Source organism: Actinia tenebrosa, unplaced genomic scaffold (assembly GCF_029948245.1).
Source record: "Actinia tenebrosa isolate PJP-AT-01 unplaced genomic scaffold, QUT_ActTen_1.0 PGA_scaffold2__45_contigs__length_23673736, whole genome shotgun sequence".
NCBI lineage: Eukaryota > Metazoa > Cnidaria > Anthozoa > Actiniaria > Actiniidae > Actinia > Actinia tenebrosa.
Genome location: NW_028292579.1, coordinates 4,901,705 through 4,924,087, shown reverse-complemented (window position 1 = coordinate 4,924,087; position 22,383 = coordinate 4,901,705). Strand labels below are relative to the sequence as shown.

The window sequence follows — 22,383 nt, the reverse complement described above, 5'->3', positions numbered from 1 at the left end:
ATTTAATCCATCATTACGAGATTGACACTGAACTTTGCCATTTTTAGCTTGCTGGTTGGCGTGTATATATTGGTTAGGGTCGAGGTGCAGTGTGGCTATCAGGCTCAGATGTCAAGAAACGACGGCCATCTTGTTACAGGCTCACTGCACGGTTTTATGAAGAAATGTACATGATTTTTTTTTCAACTGCAATACAAAAAGAATAACCATTAAGACATTAATATTTAGAATTTAGGGAGGAATCGTTTGAAACTTTTACAAAAAAAAAGATTCGTACAACGTTAAAAAACAAATTTTCAAAATATAAAAAAATGAAAATATTCTTAAGCTAAGTTTGCAAACTGTTTCGAAACTTACTAAAATTGTTGTTTTATGACTAATATCATTGTTTCTTGCAGAAAAAGTTGGATTTTCAGGGTTCAAAGTTAACACGTGTTATGGCGGACGAAGCCAGTGAGTCGAACATTTGAAATCTACAAACTCGTCAAAAATACAGCAAAATGCAAGAAAGACGCAGAAAAAACGATCTAATTCTTACCTTCTATAGTTCTCGTGTACTTGTTTCTCTGTTAGGTCCAGCACGAGCTTATGACCATCTTTGTTCTTGTACAATTTCAGCCAAAAAGCCCGTCATGTATTTGCACCCGTTGAAACACATCCACAACGAACAGCAGCGTGCAACAAATGAAGAGGTGACATGCACAGGGACTGGATACTAGCATTTTACACAGGGATCCCGCAAAAACCGGACTTTTTGGCGAAAAAATAAGGAAAATTTGACAGTTTTCGAGCAATATTTTTCACCCAAAACGTGTAAAATGGGTAGAAAAGACTATTTTAATACTCTACGAAGTCTAAAGCTGCCTAAAAGGGCTTGTTTTAGGCAAAAAATTAAAATATGTTAATAAGTCACGTGATACGTCACGTGACCCCAAATTTTTTGTATTTTCATGGTCGTTTTTTTTACTTTTATATAAAAGAAAAAAAATTTCGGGGAGTTTGAGTTCATTTTACTTTCTTGTAATTTTATCAATTAACGCAGATTGTAATAAAAGAACATTGAACTTTTATTGTCTGATGTATTGTCTTTGACCCATTATTGTTGGACACCCTTGAAAACAGAAAACGAGAAAAATAAAACAACAGTTGAAAAATGCCTTTATTATTGAGACACTTGACTAGAAGAATAAAGTACACCCGGAGACAATAATGAACAAAGATTTCAAGACTCATGCAGCAACATTTTTTATTACACTTTGAACTATGAAGTTTATTAACTCTTGACAATGGTGGAAATATGATTAACCGTATAAACTTTTGAGACACTACTACTGCAGTTTTGAAAGTAATTTATTGATAGCGTGACTGCAGTGATCAGCAGGACTCTAGTTGTGCCAAAAGCTCAATAAAGTACTTTCCAAACCAGTTGTCTGTGTTCCAAAAGTTTGGCAATCATGAAAATTCATCTTTACTTGAGAAATATTATGATTAACCGCCATAAACTTTTGAGACAGTACAGCTGCAGTTTTGAAAGTAATTTATTGATAGCGTGAATTTAGTGATCAAGACTCTAGTCAAGTCAAAAACTCAACAAATTGCTTTCAAAACCAGTTGTACGGTGTCCCAAAAGTTTAACGTTCAATCCTCATTAATTAAATCTTGTTTCTTCGCCACTTTGCGCGTCTATTTTGAGTTCTTCTTGGAGCAAAACAATACGCCGCACCAACCGTTTGATACCAGTAAATTATGCACATAAAAATATTTCCTTTACGTCAGTTTGAATAAGTGTTTTCAAGCGTAGAATAAAAGAATTACCCGAGGGAATAACATGTGACTAAACTAGGCAGCGCCCAAAGAAGTCAAATACATGACGTCATATTTGGGTGAATATGGGAGTAGAGACCCGTGCAATTTTTATTTTTGTAATTTCTAATTCCGCAAGCCCCAAAGAATCTTGCACTTTGAAAATGCATTATTCCAGTTTTTGATTGTAATCTTTTCAAAGTGTTCCGTGTTTTAGTCACGTCGTTCCCTCGAGTATCAGTTATTTCTTTCACAGAATCAGCATTCTTTTAAATTTAATAAAGCCTTAAGCAATCTAGCACTTTGTAAATATCTGCCTTTATTCAATCAGTAATGTTTTCCGTTCTTTATTTGTGTCAATCCCTCGAGTATTACTAATTATTGAACAGCCACAATACCCTTAATATGAGCAGAACAGGAGAATACAAAAGAAATCACAGCTTTTCTCGTAGGAATGTGCAGTATTTCTTTTGTATTATCCTGTAAAACTCGCATTCAAGATAATAGAAAGAAAGCACAAAGAAACGGCTGACATTTATAATAACGACTGACATTTTTTTGAAACGTATTTTATTTGAAACTCACTTTACTTCGGAATTTTTACAATGTTTATTTATTTATAGTTCAATCTCTTTTTCTCTCATTTCACTCAGCTATTTACGTTTCATTCTTTAACGTTCTTTTTTCTTTTTCCATTTCTTTTTCGTTCCTTTATGTTTTCTATTTCGTCTTTCACTCACTCTGTTTTTACTTTTTATTCTCTAACGTTATTTGCCGTGTCTTATTTGTCACATTTTCTTTAATTTTTCTTTTCATTTCTTTTTCTATATATCATTACTTCAATTTCTTTACCTATCCATTCTTATCGTACTCTACTTTTCTTCTTTCTATTTCAACTATCTTTTATAGATCTATTTACATCATCAGTTTCTATATGCTCTCTTAACTTTCAAAAAGTATTTCAATAACACTTTTTCAAGCCTCGATTCTCCGTCTTTTTCGGCGATTACTCTATTCACGCTTTTCTTCTCTTTTCTTGATTTCTTTCGTGGTTTCTTCTGCCATCCATTATGCCGAATACCTGCAGATATTAATGAACAGGGCAACAACAGATTAACTTTTTAACAGCAATGCATATATTTTATGATATTCCTTCAACAGAGCAGTTGGTATTAGGACATATTTACATGAAGTTAAGGGGGTCTTACCTATTTACCAGCCACGCTCGTTATAAGAAAAATATTAAAATCTGTATAAAGAGCCTTGTCTTATGTTTTAAGCTCATATAAAATGTAATGTAATTTGTAAAGTGGATCGTTGTCTATTATGTGATGTCATCATCACGCATACGCCTAATTTATGACGTTATAATTCATAAAAAATTGAAACCAAAATGTTTTCCATCCATCCAATCCAATGAAATACCATCCATTCATCCAATCCAATGAAATACCATCCATTCATCCAATCCAGTGAAATACCATCCATCCATCCATCCAATGAAATACCATCCATTCATCCAATGCAATGAAATACCATCCATTCATTCATCCAATCCAATGAAATACAATCCATTCTACCAATTCAATGAAATACCATCCATTCATTCAATCCAATGAAATACCATCCATTCATTCATCCAATCCAATGAAATACCATCCATCCATCCAATCCAATGAAATACCATCCATTAATCCAATCCAATGAAATACCATCCATTCATCCAATCCAATGAAATACCATCCATTAATCCAATCCAATGAAATACCATCCAGTCATCCAATCCAATGAAATACCATTCATTCATCCAATCCAATGAAATACCTCCTAGTGGCAGTTTTCGTACTCTTTTACATGATGTGCTGTGTTTCGTTTGGATGGGTGTTTCGGGGGAGTTGGAGCGTAGAACATGAAGCAGTAGCAGAGGGTGTTGCCATGTGGAATAAAAAACATGGATCGGAGACCGTCATGACCGAAGCTACCCATCCAAAAATACACTAGAAAAACATTATGGTATATCTTATTATTTTGTTATAGATCAGTCTTTTGCCATTGTAGTAGATGATAGGAACAGAAAGATCTTTTAGTCCATATGTGATCCTTAGCTTCATCCGGTTAGAAGAAGATTGGTACGGATGAATAGACTGTTTATACTGTACTAGACCCCACCCCCCCTCCCTTCCTCCCTCACCCAAAAAAACAAAAACATGTACAGACGTACCAAAACAAAACATCCCTTCCCGAGTCAGTTCTTGATTATGATACGGAACGGGTCTTTTAGTTCTTGCTTTCCGGTCCTTGCAATCTTGGCTTCTGAAAAAGAAAACTATTAGACGGTCCAGAAAGGCATAATAGACAAATAGAAAGATGTGTCGAATATAATATTTATTGGACTTACGTTTTTATAATTGCGCATGACAAATGAAAATGGTTGCGCATGATGCCAATTCATAAATAATTATGATTTTGTTGTTTTGAATGCCCGAATGGAAAAAAAACCTGAAAGCTTAATATCTGATAAAAATATGAATAGCACAGCTAGCACGGCGAGGGGCTAATCTGCGTGTGTGTCGCGATGGGTGTAGTGGCCATGGGGATCAGTGCTTTCTAAAACTATCTAAAAAGCCCACGATCTGTATTATTACCTTTGTTCCCGCCACCCAGAAGTGAGTCTTAACTTTAAACTGATGACGTCTGATTCAGCTGTGGTAACGAAGAGAGAAATAGAAAAACTTGTTGCCTTTCGTTACCAAAACCGCTTGAAGTTTTCGGGGGGCTATGGTGATTCTGAATTTGGTAGCCCCCTTAAGTCATATATAGCGACCCCCCCCCCCCCCCCCCGCCTGATATAGCTGGTCCCTAATCCATAAATTATGAACGATCCTAATATCGCTTCTCTAGCGCTCTTAGTACGCCAAATAATAATTGTTTACAACGGCATTTTCAGTTCCTTTGTGCTTTTAGACATCATGTGCCGGTTCTTTCGATCCTTCCTGTAGACCCTGTGGACTGGGTATCCTGTGTCTTTGATTAAATCCATGACGTCAGAACATTAGTATTAATTGATTGTAAATTGTAAACACTAAAAGTTGTTGATCTAGTTTTTTCTCAGTAAAAACAATCGAGTGTTACCTGCGATCGCGGTTGATCTGAACGAGGTAAGTCATTCACGTAACAATATTTTAATCATTCGTAAACATGTAATAAATATGAATACAAATATTTTCTACGATCATACTATACTATACTAAGTTAATTTATTACAGCACCTACTGTGAATTCTACAGCGATTCCATCCGATCTTTTGCCTTCTACTGGCTCGAACTTAGCTGAAACATATATTAGAAATCATTTTGTTTCCATTGTTTTCCTTGCCAATGTATATTGCTGTCTACGGTCTTCGTGGCGGTCCGACTTGTACATTGGTTTTGACAACGTGTAAATTACATCCTCGGCCGTTACAAAACGATATTAGCTTAACTTGCTTTTTTTTTGATTGCGTACAAAAGAACTACTATAAACAATAGCTTTATTACATTCTGAAGTAGATTGGATACTTGCAAGACAAACAGCTGATTTGATTTGGGGTTACATTATCATATTCCCTAACTTTTATTACGTAACAAGTGGTTATTTATCTTTTAAAGTATTTTGATTTTCTTAGTTGTGATAGTCTTCGGTTGGTTATGTCTCGATTTATTTGTTTTATCTTGACTCTATACTACATGTATTGATCAGTACGCGAACTGATATATATCTGGCGTACATGTGTATATATATACGATTACAATCATGTGATTAACTATAACGTAACTAGTTAAACAAAGATGCATTGTCACACAATATCATATAATGTTACATCCTCCTCTCAACGAACTACAAGTCAAACTTTGTTGTTGGTTTGACAACCCGTCCATATCTAGTTGTGTAGTTTGAGGGCGTGTCCATGCCACTAGTACTTTGTGGTACTTGGTCATCTGCTGGTGGCTTTGGTGGTGTATCTTACTTTTGTACTGCTGTATCCGGTCGCAAGTCAGACCTTGTTCTGCGATATACAGTTTCATTATCATGCCTTTTCACAAGGTACGACCTTGGTTCTCTAGCTTGTTGCTGTACTACTGCTGGCTCCCATGTCTTCCATCTGTGATCATACATGCGCACTGGTTGCCCACCATATAAGGGTTGTTGTACTCTTCCAGTGGTACGGTTATAGTATTTACTCTGCTGTTCTTGTCGGTCAAGTAGACTCTCTCTGATCTGGTCCCTATCATTTCCAGTCTGGAATGCTCTTTGTGCAGCTGGTAAAGTGGTCTTGAACTTTCGACTGTTAAGAAGTTCTGCTGGTGACTTGAGGTTATTGTTGACTGGTGTTGTCCTGTACGAAAGGATCCCCAAGTATGGGTCCTCACCTCGCTCGTCACACTTCTTCAGGATGTTTTTTATGGTTTGCACCATTCTCTCAGCAAAACCGTTTGACTGTGGGTACAAAGGTGAGCTTGTCACATGATCTATACCATATGTTGCTGTAAACGAACTGAATTCTCTGCAGTTGTACTGCGGTCCGTTGTCAGTTATAAGGCGTGATGGAATACCATGCTCTGCGAATATACTCTTCAGGTGGCTGATGACGGCTGCTGAGGTAGTACCTGTGAGGTAACGTATGACTGGGAACTTGCTGTATTGGTCAGCCACTAGTAGGTAGTGCTTACCTTTGTACTCAAACATGTCAGAACTGAGTGTTTCCCATGGTCGGCTGGGTGTATCAGCTTGCAAGATTGGTTCTCTTTGGTTCTTTTTTTGATATCTCTGACATGGTTCACATTGTTCAACTATTTGCGTTATATCTTTCGTTATTCCAGGCCAGAATACACATGATCGTGCTCTGAGAAGACACTTTTCGATGCCTAGGTGGCCTTGGTGGAGGGCGCGTAAGATGTCAGCACGTAGCTTGGGTGGGACGATGATTCGGTCTTGCTTAAGGAGGATACCATCTTCGATAGTAAGCTCTTCTCGAAAATTCCAATAGTCTAGTAGAGCTGCTGGACAATTACCTCTCTGATCAGGCCATCCTCTAAACACGGTTTCTCTGAGAAGCGACATGGTAGAATCCCTTGCTGTCTCTTCTCTGATCTGTTTAAGTTTTGTAGGCGAGGCAGGTAGGGTCTTTGTGATGCAGTGGACATCTATTCTTGGTAGTTCTCCAATGGTTGGCCCTGTTTGTGGAGTGATTCTCGAGAGGGCGTCTGCAATGGGGACATTAGCTCCTTTAACGTATGTAACTGTGACGTCATACTTCAATGCGCGGAGCACCAATCGTTGTAGCCTCGGGGGGCAGCTAGCGAGTTTCTTTTTGAAGATTGACTCAAGAGGTTTGTGGTCAGTTTCTATCTTGCAGTGCTTCCCATATATAAAGTAATGAAATCTTTCTAGGCCCCATACCACGCCTAGCGTCTCTCTCTCAATGTTACTGTAGTTTGATTCTGTATCTGTGAGTGCTTTCGATGCGTAGCATACTGGTTGGCCATTTTGTAGGAGGACTGCGCCTAGTCCCTTCTGCGACGCATCTGTTTGAATAGTTGTCTCAGCATTCTTGTCGAAGTACCGGAGTATTGGAGCTGATGCGATTTCTTTCTTGACATCCTGGAAGGCTTTATCCTGTTCTGTATCCCAAACAAAAGCTGTTTCAGCTTTGGTCAGTTCTCTTAGTGGTGCTGTGATTGTCGCTAGACGGCTGGAGTACCTTGTCAAGTAATTAACAAGGCCCAAGAAACTCTGTAAATCCTTGACGCTTTGCGGTGGTTGCATGTTCAATATGGCTGATATTTTCTTTGTATCTGGCTTAATCCCTTCAGGTGTCCATGTGTGTCCAAAAAAACTCACTTCTTTGCATTTGACTTGCACTTTGTCTTTATTGAACTTTATGCCCTTCTCTCTTGCGCGGCACATTAATTTGGCTAAGTTGTCGTCATGTTCTTTCTCTGTTTTGCCATACACGAAGTTGTCGTCGGCGATGCCTGTAACACCTTGCAGGCCTTCTAGGGATGAGTCGAGTTCCTTTTGGAAAATGTCTTGCGATACGTTTAGTCCAAATGGCATTCGCGTGAATCGATACCGGCCGAATGGGGTGTTAAACGTGGTGAGCAGCGAGCTCTCTTTGTCAAGAGGCACATGCCAGTAGCCCTTCGTGGCATCAACAATACTAAAGAATTTAGCATTATGTAGTTGGCTTACTACATCGTCTATCGTCCTAGAGTGGTAGTGCTCTCGCTTTACCCATTTGTTGAGGTCCCTGGGGTCCAGGCACACTCTTAGCTTTGTTATCTCACCCTTGTCGTTGACTGTCTCGTTCAGGACTACACTGTTGACCCAGTCTGTAGGCTCATTTACTGCTTCTATAACTCCAAGTTCCTCCATGTTGTCAAGTTCGGCTTTGAAACGTTCGCGTAAATGTATAGGTACTGCTCTAGGAGGGTGAACGACCGGCTCTGCTCTTGGGTCCAAGGTGATGTGGTATGGCTTCATTTCAAAGGTACCAATACCTTCAAAACGGTCTTTGTATTCATGTATGAGTCTCTCTTTGGTTAGAGGACGGTTGTCTTGCAACTTTCCTTTTTGCTTGTTGAATGTTTCAATGCTGCAGTTGATTGTAACGAGTCCAAGTTGTTCGCACGTGTTGCATCCAAGCATGGCAGGCCCTTGTACATCTGTTACAGTAAAGGGTACCTTCGTAGTATTCCCATTGTAGTGTACGTACAGTTCACATGTACCGATACAACGGATTTCCTGTCCACCATACGCGGTCAGAATATGTGGTGGCCCGAGTACTTTATCTTTCGGTAAAGCGATTATCTTGTCGAAGTCTGTTTTAGACATAACATTGGTCTCTGCGCCCGTATCAAGTTTACATGATAACCTTGTCATTTTCTTGTGGAATGGCCTTGTTGTGACGTTAACGGTTGTAATCACTTTGTTGCGACTTGAACTCTGTAACCCGTTGACTTCAAGCGATCCCATAAAGAATCTTTTAAAATCTTCTTCACAGTGTTCAGGACTTGGTTCCTCGTTTATTTCGTGTACTTGTCTGCGCTTGTTACACATCTTACTGAAATGTCCTCGTCTGTGGCAGTAATGACATTCGACACCGCTGGCGGGGCATTTCCGGTTTGCTGTGTGCTGTTCATTCCCGCAACGGTGACACGTGGATTTGGTCGTCGATTTAGTTTCTTTATTCGTAGGGTACTGTTCATACTTGCGTTGATTTTGCGTTTGTCGCTGTGGACCCTTTAGAGCATTTACTTCATGGCTTGCGTTGCTCATCGCGACAAGTTGTTCACGTGTTGCTTCTTCGGTTCGTGCGATTTCCCTCGCTCTCTGGAACGTCAATGAATTTCCCTCTGCAATGCATTTCTTTCTAACAGTCTCATAGCCAGTGCCAAAAACTAGAGTGTCTCTCAGCATTTCATCTCGTAGTTCGACGGGAAATCCACAACTTTGTACGATGAGTTGTGCTTCTGTCAGAAAGACGTCTAGCGGTCTGCCGTTTTGTCTCACATTACGTAAATTAAATCTGTTCAAGATATGGTTTGCTTGTGGCTTAACATGATCCTCAAATCTCTTCCAATATCCATTTATGTCCTTGTGCTCTTCCTCGTCCAATGTCCAAGTGTTGTATAGATCTAGTCCATAGTCTCCTGACCATAACAGTAGGTAGTTAATCCTTTGCTCTTTAGTTTTGCCCTTCAATGGCCCATCAAACATGAGTTCGCATTTCTGTTTAAAACGCTTGAATCGGTTATATAAATCTGGTCCAGACGACCAATCCATCTTTGGGGCTTCGAAGCCTGAAAGATCTCCCATTCTCGTACTGGATTTGCTGAACAATACGATGTATATACTAATGAATACGATGATGCGTGGCGGCGACTTGAAAATTGACCTCGGTGTTATTGTTGTGTAATCCCCGGGTGTAATCTCTCGAAGACTTGGCTTTACAAATAGGTTCTTCGAAGTAAGTTAACTGATCCCGGTTCTGACATCCATGTGATAGTCTTCGGTTGGTTATGTCTCGATTTATTTGTTTTATCTTGACTCTATACTACATGTATTGATCAGTACGCGAACTGATATATATCTGGCGTATATGTGTATATATATACGATTACAATCATGTGATTAACTATAACGTAACTAGTTAAACAAAGATGCATTGTCACACAATATCATATAATGTTACATTAGTGATCTTGACCTTTAACTTGGCGATGCGTATCGAGCTTCACTCTTTGAACTCAATGGAATTTGAATACACAAAGTAGTCATGTGTATTGGACAATTAAGAGTGCATGTTTGGAGGCCAGGGGGCCAGGGAGGCGGGGGAGGGGGGATCTAGAATCTTTTTTCTTCAACACAACAACAGTGTTGGTTTACCATGGACCTACGAAAAGGAGCCATGAAATGAAGTCTGGCAGGAACAGTATTAAGTTATAATGAGTGATACTGAGCATCATCTATGGGTGCAGAGAATTTTACCCAATTAAGGTTACTTGCATTATAGCCTCATTTACTACCACTTCCAGATTCCCTTGCTCACTTTCTTTTGTTCAGTTAATTAGCAGTTCCCTGCCCCATCTTGAAAAGTAGTTGTGCCTTTGCATCGAAGCCAGATGAACGTGCTTGCAGTGATAGAGACATTTTTCTAAACACCTCGAACAATTATTCACGTATCATTGTAAGATGATAAGGCACTGCTCCCTTTTGAGATGGCGCAGGGAACAATGAAGGGAACTATTTTCATAGTATTCTGATAAGGAAATAAAAATTTGAATAAGAAAGAAATTTTGCAAAGCCTTTTGGTAGTGGTAGTAAAATGATGCCATCGTGCAAACAGCCTATTATTCTTGTCCAGTTCCAGAATGACTGAAGAGGCTGATGCATTATATAACAAGATACCCTCCAATGAGGAGATAGAGAGTTTCATAGCTAAACATGAAAAAACCAGTGACCCTGAGTTGCTATGGCGATTAGCCCGATTATCAAGGATTCTAAGTTCATCTCATCCCGATGCTTCCAAGAAGAAGTCTTACTGTCTTAAGATGTGTGATTTTGCTAACAAGGGCTATGAACTGAATCCTAATAGTGCTGGATGTAACAAGGTATGGTAGGTAATTACATGCATCTCCTTGAGTCCAGGCGACCGAACTCACAGGTGACTTCACTGGATACCATGGTGGTACATAGCCTTTTGCAAGGTCCACCACCCTCTGTCTTATGTTACCTTGTTGCTTATTCAAGCGCTCTTGACAAATTCTCACTTTGCTCAAATAAAACTCCTTGGGAGACAAGTGAGATCTGCTTAGGGCAAGTCTATCTAGGTGGTATATGGCTCTCCCTTCACTATTCCCAAAATGGCATAAAAATATTGTATAGAAAAGGGTGTACACTACACTGAAAAACCACACTAGACTTTTGTCTCAGTTAATTCTCACTGAGGTGTTTTCCTAAAATACCCGATAATGCAGCAAAGGTGGGAGTGGCACACACCCCATTCCACACAGATGCAAGACTGTAATTGGGTCTAGAGGGAGGTGATTGACAGTTAATAGCCATATAGTCAACATAATTTAAAATGCTGGTTTGACCCTAAAAAAGTTGAATATTTTTGACCCTGATCCCCCCCCTGAGGCCCAACCCTCTAACCCACTTAACTACTTTCACATGTACAGCTAAAAGTTGATAACAAACCTAAGTTGCCATAAAACGGATGTAAGCATCATATTAAAGTAATGAAATAATTTTATCATATGAATATTTTTTTAGTATTATGCTGTAGCAATCATGGAGGCACCAACAGGCCAGTCTGAGAAAGCAAAGCGTGTCCATGATGTCAGAGCATGTTTTAAGGTAAGCATTACTGATCAAACTGAGCCATCCGCAGATTTGATTAAAATATAGATCTAACACGACCTTCTCCCGTAAAGCCTCAGTGGCCGAGCAGTTGAGTTCTGCGAGAACCCAACTGAGGCAGATTTTCTAATCTGCTTATATACACTCGATGTAGTATACACTTAACATATAGATCTTTACCAAGTGACAAAAACACATTTCATAATAAAAATAATGTTTAAGATATTTCTGAAATTATTCCAACAGAAAGCTGTGGAGATAGATCCCCAAGATGCCACTGCTCTACTGATGCTTGGGATATGGTAAGACAAATGTACTATTAAATGCTTGAGCAGATTATATATTTGGCATATGTTTTTCACGGTAATGAATTTGGTAAATACTGGCTAGGGAATCAATATGTGAAAAGTCTTCCATCTGCCCCAAAGGAATTTTATAATACAGGCACCACCTCTGACACTAACGCAACCAGGATTGGATATCATTGGAGCTTGCTGTTGGTTCTCTCCTGTACTTCAAGGATTTTTCTCCAGGTTCTCGGGTTTTCCTCTATCCTCAAAAAATCAACTCTTGCATTCCAATTAAATCTGGCAACAAGTGATTTAATCATGAGCCTCTGGCTTACAAGACTTAGGAGCAATCACTTCCTTCATTTTCAATGTAAAATAAATTTTATTTCCTTATTTACATTTAATGAGAATTAAAGTAATATTGTTTTTTTTTAAAGTAATATTTACAATTTATTAATATTTAAAGATAATTGACAATAGTTAAATAAAATACACTCCCCCGCAAATAGCTAAGCTAGTCTGGGCGGGTTTGTGTTTAACAGAAGAAAAGAAGAAAATTTTTTTTAAATGTTTACACACAAGAAAATAAGTTAATAGCATATAAGAAGGAAATAGAGTGCACGCACTAAATCTGTGAACATTAATTAGTACTAATTAGTACTATTTCATACAGAATCCTTCGTTTTCTATTGTTTATTTATCACCATTTAGTACTAAAAGTTAGTATTTGTTTTACGGGTTTAGTGCGTGCACTCTATTGGCTTTAGAACAAATAATGAAATTATTATATCCTGCACTACTTTATTTAGAGGAAAAAAGATTGGAGATTATTCAACATCATAGCCATATTTATTTAAATAACCATAGAGAAGCTGTCTAATTTTCTTTTTGAAAGCCAGTTTTGATAAGTCCCGTATAGAATTAGGAATTTGATTCCACAATTGAAAGCCAAAACAAGAAAATGAGTTCTTTCGAAGATCAGTTCGAAAGTATCTTGCATATAAATTATTAGATGAAGAAGATCTAGTATTATAAGAATGAATACTGCTCATACTCATATTTCACTCTGTCAGTCAGAAAATAGTTACCTCTATTAAGCAGACTCTTATTAAGTGGAGACTCTTCATTAAACCGACAGAAAGATCAGCACAGTCTTGCAATATTTTCCCCAATAGGTAACTTTGAAAGAAACCTTTATAAACAGCTGACATACTAGCCTTTTTAAGCAGAGGCAAAAACCCAAATGAGTCCTTTTAATAGAGGTACCACAATGACAGGCTTTCATTGATTTCCTAGGCACTTTCGAGTAGCTGATTTGCCATGGCTTTTAAGGAAGATCGTAAATGCTGTTCATTCCAACCCTCCAACAGCCACCTATCAAGAGGTATGCAATGATCTTGTATGGAAGTTATAAAATCAATAATTATTAATAATAAAATTTCAGAATTTGAATCATCACTGTAAAGTTTGAATTTCTACAGTTACTCTGCCTTCCCTGCTTAAGAAAACTGTAAAATAATTCAAGTGAACATGTTTTTTCCTTGTTCTAATTTATTGTGGAATTTATTTTTAGGCACTGGAGTATTTTGAAAAAGCTGAGAAAGGTAAGAAAAATAGTTTTTAAATTTATGAGTGAAATTATTAGAATCTTAGCTGGGTTAATAATATATTAATAACATCTTTTTTTAGTGGAACCCAACTTTTCCCTCAGGAATTTATTGATGTTGGGTAAGACCCATTTGAGACTTAAAGATAACAAGCTTGCCAAGGAATATCTACAAAAAGCTGTGGACCATCAACCAAAAAGACCTGAAAATGAGGAGGTATGTTGGGATGATCAAAATAATATATTAGGTATGTGGTAATGGCATATGTTTGTAGTAATGCCGTGTGGTGTATATTAGCTGATCCTTTGAGAGACCGGGGGACTACATTGGATTTTGGATTGCTTAGATATGTAGCCCTATGGCATGTTGTGTATCGGTGTATCGCAATACGGGCAACAATACAGCAAAAGTCAGGTCCTAAAACGCGACACATATGCTGGCATCTAGCAGACCATGACTCTTGAATGCCTTCTTGATCTCACCCATTCACATGCATTAATGACTGTAATATGCACAAGGTATAGCCCAACATGACACTTATAAACAGCTCCTTGTCTCCTACCCAATCACATGCAGTAACACCTGTAAAATGCACAAGTTACAGCATGCCGTGACACTTGAATGGCTTCTTGTATCCTGCTCAATTAAATGCAGTAATGTCTGTAACATGCACAAGCTATAGGACACCATGACACTTGAATGGGTTCTTGTATCTTACCCAATCACATACAGTAATGTCTGTAACATGCACAAGGTATAGGACACCATGACACTTGAATGGGTTCTTGTATCTTGCCCAATCACATTCAGTAATGTCTGTGACATGCACAAGGTATTTTACACCATAACGCTTGAGTGGCTTCTTGTATCCTGTCCCATCACATGCAGTAATGACTGTAACATGCACAAGGTATAGCACACCATGACACTTGAATGGTTTCTTGCCTCCTGTGCAATCATAATCAATAATGACTGAAACATGCACAAGGTATAGCACGCCATGGCACTTTTAAAAAGGGCTCCTTGATCTCACTCAATCACACGCAGTAATGTCTGTAACATGCACAAGGTATAGCACACCATGACACTTGAATGGGTTCTTGTATCCTGCTCAATCACATGCAGTAGTGACTGTAAATGCACAAGGTTAGCACACCATGATACTTGAATGGCTTCTAACATGTACCTCCTGTCCAATCACATGCAGTAATCAGTAATGACTGTAACATGTACAAAGTATAGCATGCCATGACACTTGAATGGCTTCTAGTGTCTTCTGTCACTTAACAAACCATTATAGAACAATGATAGACATGGTTTTCATTGTGCCTAGTTCTTAAAACGTCTTTAATTTGTCCTTTTGTTCTCTATTTTTTCCAGTTCCACAAGGAGGCACAAACTCTATTGAAGGGTCTTTAGATTTCAAAACTTCTTTTACACTTTTACACCAATGGCAAGCTCTTATACTTGCAGGTTCAAGTTTAATAACCAATTATTGGTTTTTTGTTTTTTTCCAAATTATATGGGGTTTTTATGATAATTTTTTGAATTACATTATTTAAGTCCAGTTTTTTTATTCAAATTGAATGGTATTTACTGCAGACTGATTTGTGGGTAGTATAGATTAACTTTAAAAAATATCGTAATTCTGAGGCAAATATAAGAATAAAAATAAATAAAATCAGAGTGTTCCATTCTGGTAGCTGAATAGCAAATAAATAAATCATGTTATGGAGTAATGTCCATATCAAGTCACATGATATGAAGCGAATCTATGATGTCTATGGTAGCTGAGGGTATAATCCAACTGCTCAATGGTATAATTAATCGAATTACTCAAATATCTATATTTTCTACAATTACATACAGTACAACATGTTAAATATCAATAGCCCAGCGCACTGATTCTAAAAATAGCTTAAAGATTTGAACAAACATTACATTCTGTTTAACTGCTATGAGGATTATACGAACTGATTCTATTATTTTTACTTAAAGTTACAATAATAACCCATGTAAACTAAGATCAACTGCGATCGGCTGTGAAAATTATCTGCTGAAACTGAAGTAAACTTGTAAGTTTGTTTGTCCAAATTTTTTATGACGTCACGGTTGCGCTGCGCTATTGGATTTGACTTCTTCAGCAATCAATTTGCAGAAATTTCTAGAATTTTAATTGTCCGATTTTTTTCACACTTAATGTGATTGCTCTGGCATGTGCCTTGCCGTGTCACTAGGGTGGTCGTGCCATAAACTTTTCACAGTCATATGAAAACTGCTCTACAGGGATTCCGGGAGCACTGTACATTACTGTATACTAAGATAACTCAAACAGCTATATACTCAATATTTAAGAGAGACTTGGTTGATAGTGATCATAGTAAATTTTTAAAGGAAGAGGCAATTATAAGAAGATATCTTGTTTATAGAAGACATTATTTTAGCCAACTTACTGTTAAATCTAATAATTGATTAAATGTCAGACTAGAAATTGATTAAAAACCTATTTTTTGATATCTTTGGAATTTTATGCTATAATTTCAGACTTAATGCTTTTATCCCATTAATCCCAATTCACATGTATCCCTCAATGCTTATATAAAGGATTAGAATTAAAAACAACTATTAAATGATATCATCAAGATACACTAAATTTATTGAATATTGCACTCACATGTACTAGCATTAATGCAACTCACAGGAAATCTGTTTTTATTAAAATTAAAATGAATCTTATTCAACTTACTTATTGCTCAATTTTTTCTGTTACTCTAAAAAATGGCCCAACTTAATGTCCTACAAGTGTGAAAATCTATTCCAACTATGCACAAGATATGTGATTTCGATTTGATCCCAACATCAGCTTTTTTGAATTTTTCCTGTACACTTAAGGAATTACAAACTACTTTCAAAAGATGGAAATAAAAAAGGGGAGGTCGCCAACATTGTTTTAAAAGCTAAAAGTCTAGAGTTTGAAGTAGTGAAAAACTAGTGTTCTTGATTGTCCATCAAGACAATGATTTGAATGACATCATCTCTACATGTAGAAAGAATAAAATACATGCTTATACCAAATTCCATTTAATTATACTTTGTTTATTTATTTATCAATCACACCAAAATGATCAGACAAAAATCAGTCCTTCATTTCATGCCACAACACTGTTCATTATCTGTTCATTATCTAATGCTACATTTAATTAATTCTATCAAACATTTTAAATTATTTACCTACATCTTGCTTTTAGCTAACCCATGGTGCTTCTGCAGGCTCTTTCATATTTAGAAATGAACACCTTTCGGTGGGTAAATTGTCCTAAAAATTATCACAACAAAAATTTAAATTAGTAATGAGTAAAATATTTCAGGCTAAAAAATAAAAATTTTGACAATTATCAAGAATTGAATTTTACTCATTCAAGATTTATATCATTCTAAAAAATCCTACGGGTCAGTAGTATTATGTAGGGTCTGCAGTGTTTGCATGATTGTCTGCATTGTCTGCAGCATCAGCAGTGTCTGCTGCGTCAGCAGAGTCTGCTGTGTCAACAGCGTCTGCTGCGTCTGCAGCGTCTGCAGCTTCTGGAATGTCTGAAGTGTCTGCAGTGTCTGCAGTGTCAGTAATACTTGTCTGTAGTGTCTGTACAGTGTAGTGTCTGTAGTGTCTGCAGTGTCTGTAGTGTATGTAGTGTCTGTAGTGTCAGTAATACTTGTCTGTAGTGTCTGTACAGTGTAGTGTCTGTAGTGTCTGCAGTGTCTGTAGTGTCTGCAGTGTCTGTAGTGTCTGCAGTGTCTGTAGTGTATGTAGTGTCTGCAGTGTCTGTAGTGTCTGCAGTGTCTGCAGTGTCTGTAGTGTCTGCAGTGTCTGCAGTGTCTGCAGTGTCTGCAGTGTCTGCAGTGTCTGCAGTGTCTGCAGTGTCTGTAGTGTCTGTAGTGTCTGCAGTGTCTGTAGTGTCTGTAGTGTCTGTAGTGTCTGTAGTGTCTGTAGTGTCTGTAGTGGCTGTAGTGTCTGTAGTGTCTGCAGTGTCTGTAGTGTCTGCAGTGTATGTATTGTCTGTAGTGTCTGTAGTGTCTGCAGTGTCTGTAGTGTCTGCAGTGTATGTACTGTCTGCAGTGTCAATAGTGTCTGTAGTGTCTGTAGTGTTTGCAGTGTCTGTAGTGTCTGAAGTGTATGTATTGTCTGTAGTGTCTGTAGTGTCTGCAGTGACTGTAGTGTCTGTAGTGTTTGCAGTGTCTGCAGTGTCTGCAGTGTCTGCAGTGTCTGTAGTGTCTGTAGTGTCTGGAGTGTCTGTAGTGTCTGTAGTGTCTGTAGTGTCTGTAGTGTCTGTAGTGTCTGTACAGTGTAGTGTATGTAGTGTATGTAGTGTATGTAGTGTCTGTAGTGTCTGTAGTGTTTGTAGTGTCAGTAGTGTTGTAGTGTCTATACAGTGTAGTGTATGTAGTGTATGTAGTGTATGTAGTGTCTGTAGTGTCTATAGTGTCTGTACAGTGTAGTGTCTGTAGTTTCTATAGTGTATGTATTGTCATTAGTGTCTGTAGTGTGTGTAGTGTCCGTAGTGTCTGTAGCGTCTGTAGTGTCTATTTATAGTGTCTATAGTGTCTGTCTAGTGTCTGTATCTGTTTTAGTATTCTGTTTTGTCATTAGTGTCTTTGGTGTCATGTATTATTACTGTCATTTGTTTGTAGCATTGGTGCATATTACAAGTATAACAAACACTCACCAATACTTGCATATCTTTATCACTGATAACAAAATCAAAAATTTGAGCATTTTCCATGATCCTATCTGGCTTTACTGACTTTGGTATAGTTACAAACTGCTTTTGAACACTCCAACGATTTAGAAGCTGTGGGACAGTCTTATTGTACCTGTAAACCAGAGGATTTATAAGATAGTTTTAAATTACAATTAATACTATATTTAACATCAAGGGAATAATCTTTCAATAATTTCTATTTCTTTTGTTGGTCTTGTGGGTCTTGGGTACAATATTGAAATTTTATTGTATTTTCTCCCTCTCTGACCCCCCTCCCCCACCCAATAAATCATGTTGTAAAAAAATGTAATGACTTGTGATTCATATAGCACCCTTTCTACATATATATTCAAAGGCATTACAATCATTAAGTCGTTGATATAATGTGACTGAGGATGGTCACTGCCAGCCAGAGGTTTTTAAAGTCCTCAGTGGATTTTTAACGGTCCTCTGATATTGGTTAGTAATGATGAGTGTGGAGAGACAGGACCGCTATTTAAAGTGGTCATCCGAGCCACTCGAAAGTCTAACCATTTCTAGATGTAATTACAAAGGCAGCACATTCTCCTCAGTTATTTTAAGACCCTTTGTGTTGGTCCAGCCAGGACTTGAACCATAACCTCCCACACAACAGACTGATGCTCAACCAATTGAGCCAACAGTGGCAGTCAAATTATGCATGTCCAATTTCTTAGAAAATGCCTTCAAGTGTTTTCTTGCTGGGGTCCAAGAAAGTTTTGAAAATGGGGTTGGGAAGATCCAAATACTGATTGCAAATCATGTTTTTATGACATTAGTATGGTATAGTATGGTGTGGTGTGGTGTGGTGTGGTGTGGTGCAGTGTGGTGTGGTGTGGTGTGGTGTGATAAGTTAGTATAATGTAAGACTGTTGCACAATCATCATACGTCCAAGGGTACATTAAGTTCTTTGCATGTTCTTCGCTGTGACCAAAAAAAATTGTTTATCACTAGTCACCACCCCAGTATAGCAGCAGTGTAGCTCAATGAAGGCAGCTGATTATTAATTACCTTTTTGCTATTTCAACTAAGCAGGGGTCATTATTTTTTCGTCCACGGAAAATTGGGCAGAACCCCTCTAGAACTATGCCATGATCTCTGCAATACTTGACAGTGTCTTCTCTGCGGCAGAAGCAATTGAGTTCAATTTGATTGACAGCTGGGGTTGGGCGACCAGATTTCTTCAGGGCCTCCAGATGATGAATACCAAAGTTGGACACACCCACAGACCTGTAATAGAATAAGCAATTTAATGTTTAATTTAGGTGCTAAACTAGATTACCTTTCAATGTACAAGTTGCAAGAAATTTGTCTAGCACAACAACTGTTTGAAACTTATTTATTCTGAGGTCACATACACACTACTCCAGATTAATCCATGCACTGAAGCGATGCCACGAGGTGACATATGATACAGAATATAATGAATAACTACCGCTTAATATTAAACTATATTAACAAACTTAATACCACTCAAACCAAAATTTAGATGGTGTAAACTGTGATCACAGTCTACTAACAGCAATGTACACTGTACAATGTTTACATAATTATTTCAAATAACTTAGGAGTAACCAATTTGTATTAGATCCTATGCAAAAAGCTATATGAAAGAAATGAAGCGGCATGAGACCTAAAAAAGTTTCAAAGATTCTGTACCTTATGAGGCCTTCTTCCTTCATCTTCAGCAAGCCATCATATGTCTCTATATTTTTACCAGGTGAAGGTGAATGGATTAGGTAGAGGTCAATATACCCTGTGTCAAGCCTGGAGAGAAAAGTACAATAACAAGAGAAGGAAAATGTAAAAATAACAAGAATAAAGCATAGACACCAATGCATTATTTTCCTCTCATCAATGCAACCCGGGTTTGAGTCCTGCCTGTCTTGGTGTCATACTGTATGTGAGTAGAAATGTTAATGGTTCACTCCTGTGCTTCAGTGTTGTTTTTTTTCTTCAGGTTCTCCATTTCTTTTGTGAGTACATGCCATTTGCTTCATATGTGAGTACAGTTCTCTCATGTGTTTCAATGGATTTCTCCAGGTTTTGTGAATTTTGTCACTCCATTAACATCAACTACAAAATTCCAATTGAGTTCATTGGATAAAGAGCCACTCTGTGTAATCTAAATGGCCTACTTCCACAATATAGCCATCACCTTAAATCATAAGGCATCATGGGGCACCCAGGAGTAAATAGAGCTAATGTAAGGCTTGGTATAGTTTTCTTTACATCGCCTGTCATTATTACAGCTAAAGATGGTACATCAATTTTCTCTACCCATGAAAGATAGACAAACACATGAAACTCTGTATATATTATCTGCTATCTCTGTCTTTTAACCCTGGACACCCCAAAATGCCTTGTAATCCAAGATGACTGCCATATCAACAAAGTAGTCCATTCCCAATATTTTCCCCCACTAGAAAATGAATCTAAGGATTTATAATAACCAAAGCTAAATAACACATCAAATACAAAATAAAATAATGTGAATAAACATTGGATTCCAAAGAGTGGCTCTAATCTACCACTGGATTTCAATTGGAATTTAAAAGTTGTTTTTATGGAAAAAGGAAAAACCCAGAGAAAACCCCTCGAAGCACAGTAGACAACCAACAAGCAACTCTACTCATGGGACATTGAGCCGGCAGTACTCAAACATGGGTTGCCTTGATGAGAGGCGGGCTCTCTCACTGCTATGCCACCTGTGCTTCCCAAATAATGCATTCCTTACTTTGCCAAGCTTTCTTTCACTGCTCTTATAGATTCATTATATCCATGGTTCTCCTTATTTGGGTAAACTTTGCTCGTAACAAAAATGTCTTCTCTGTTTACTCCTGATTTCTTGATCCCTTCTCCAACTTCTTTTTCATTTCTAGTAGGTTAAATATTAAAAGAAAATATAGCAATAGTCAGGTATACAATCATATAGAACTGAAAATTATTAGCAGTTACTGGTTGAGGCTGCATTGGCACTAAACCAGGGGCGGCAGAACCGGGGGTCCCCCACGAAATGTTGGCTTACATGAAATATAAATGCATATATTCGATTTTTATTAGTTATTAAGTTATTGTTGTGATTTTTTGCAGTGCACCCCAAAGATTTTTTGCAGTGCAACCCCAAAGATTTTCAGCTTCCGCCAACCCCTGTAAACACTATTGGCTGTTCCTCACTAGTGACAAGCATTAGCAGTAGGATCGAAACGTTTCGTTCTTCTTATGCTTGTGTTTATGCTTATATGTCACTGAATTTCCCAGTAAGGATGTACACATATTAACCCAGAAGCCCTCTTCCTCTATGGACGACAAAGGGCTGGATATACACATGTCATCAGACCCTTCACCTCTAAACAACTGTCCCTCCCTCCTCTCATCTCATGGTAAGCACTGTCCAGGTTAAGGTACAGTACCTAATATTTCCTATTGTCTAGCTGTGGAGTCAGGGACCAAAGGGAAACATTATTGATATATATTTACATCAACTTTACCCCGTCTGAGTGAGAATAAATAAAAAAAAACATTTCATGGATTCCATGAAAGCAAGATAAGGTTATTTTGTCACTTACCCATACAAAGCTGCCGTGTCGATCATTCGGTAGCCATGTTGAATGGCTGTTGTCGTAGCATTTGAAGTTTCTTCGGGTTTTGCTTGGTAAACCCCAAGCCCAAATAGAGGCATCTTGTGCCCATCGTTAAGAGTAACAGTCGCAGTGAGGCCTTCCCCTTCTATTAACAATTTTGACATTATTGCACGGCAAAAACTACGAGAAAGTTTCCACTTCAGCATTACAGTTTCCCGGTTTGACGGGTTGCCTGTGGTAAAATGTTGAATCCTGGGTAATAACACAGGAAACCCAAACTTTGATGTGACATATAGTTCTTTCACGTCGATCAAGTCACTGCCTTTGTTTGGTCATTTTCATAGCCAATGAGAAAAAACAAGCATTGATCGAGGGAAGGGAGGGAAGTCGAGGGAAGACTAAGGGCAAAAGATCACAAGA

At 37.9% G+C, this 22,383-nt stretch overlaps 2 protein-coding genes across 2 annotated transcripts; one reads left to right on the top strand and one right to left on the bottom strand.

The window, feature by feature from the left end:
* Window positions 1–10,283: 10,283 nt before the first annotated feature.
* LOC116303268 (regulator of microtubule dynamics protein 1-like) lies at window positions 10,284–15,096 on the top strand. The gene is made up of 8 exons (XM_031712782.1): window positions 10,284–10,341; window positions 10,709–10,955; window positions 11,620–11,703; window positions 11,953–12,008; window positions 13,293–13,380; window positions 13,570–13,600; window positions 13,686–13,819; window positions 14,984–15,096. The coding sequence occupies exons 1-8, from the start codon at window positions 10,313–10,315 to the stop codon at window positions 15,020–15,022; spliced, it is 708 nt and encodes a 235-aa protein (XP_031568642.1). The 5' UTR covers window positions 10,284–10,312; the 3' UTR covers window positions 15,023–15,096.
* A 1,202-nt stretch (window positions 15,097–16,298) lies between these two features.
* LOC116303257 (uncharacterized) lies at window positions 16,299–22,207 on the bottom strand. The gene is made up of 6 exons (XM_031712768.1): window positions 21,949–22,207; window positions 21,117–21,257; window positions 20,039–20,146; window positions 19,391–19,609; window positions 18,325–18,472; window positions 16,299–16,919 (listed from the first exon to the last, which is right to left on the bottom strand). The coding sequence occupies exons 1-6, from the start codon at window positions 22,167–22,169 to the stop codon at window positions 16,848–16,850; spliced, it is 909 nt and encodes a 302-aa protein (XP_031568628.1). The 5' UTR covers window positions 22,170–22,207; the 3' UTR covers window positions 16,299–16,847.
* Between the last annotated feature and the right edge of the window lie 176 nt (window positions 22,208–22,383).

Coding starts and splice junctions, on each gene's coding strand:
- LOC116303257 (XM_031712768.1), bottom strand. CDS start 22,169: ATGCTGAAGTGGAAACTTTCTCGTAGTTTTTGCCGTGCAATAATGTCA. Junction 20,147..21,116: donor GTGAAAGAAAGCTTGGCAAA/GTAAGGAATGCA, acceptor TTTTCTCTCCAG/GCTTGACACAGGGTATATTG. Junction 19,610..20,038: donor AAGGAAGAAGGCCTCATAAG/GTACAGAATCTT, acceptor ATTCTATTACAG/GTCTGTGGGTGTGTCCAACT.
- LOC116303268 (XM_031712782.1), top strand. CDS start 10,313: ATGGGTGCAGAGAATTTTACCCAATTAAG. Junction 11,704..11,952: donor ATGTCAGAGCATGTTTTAAG/GTAAGCATTACT, acceptor TTATTCCAACAG/AAAGCTGTGGAGATAGATCC. Junction 13,601..13,685: donor TTTTGAAAAAGCTGAGAAAG/GTAAGAAAAATA, acceptor ATCTTTTTTTAG/TGGAACCCAACTTTTCCCTC.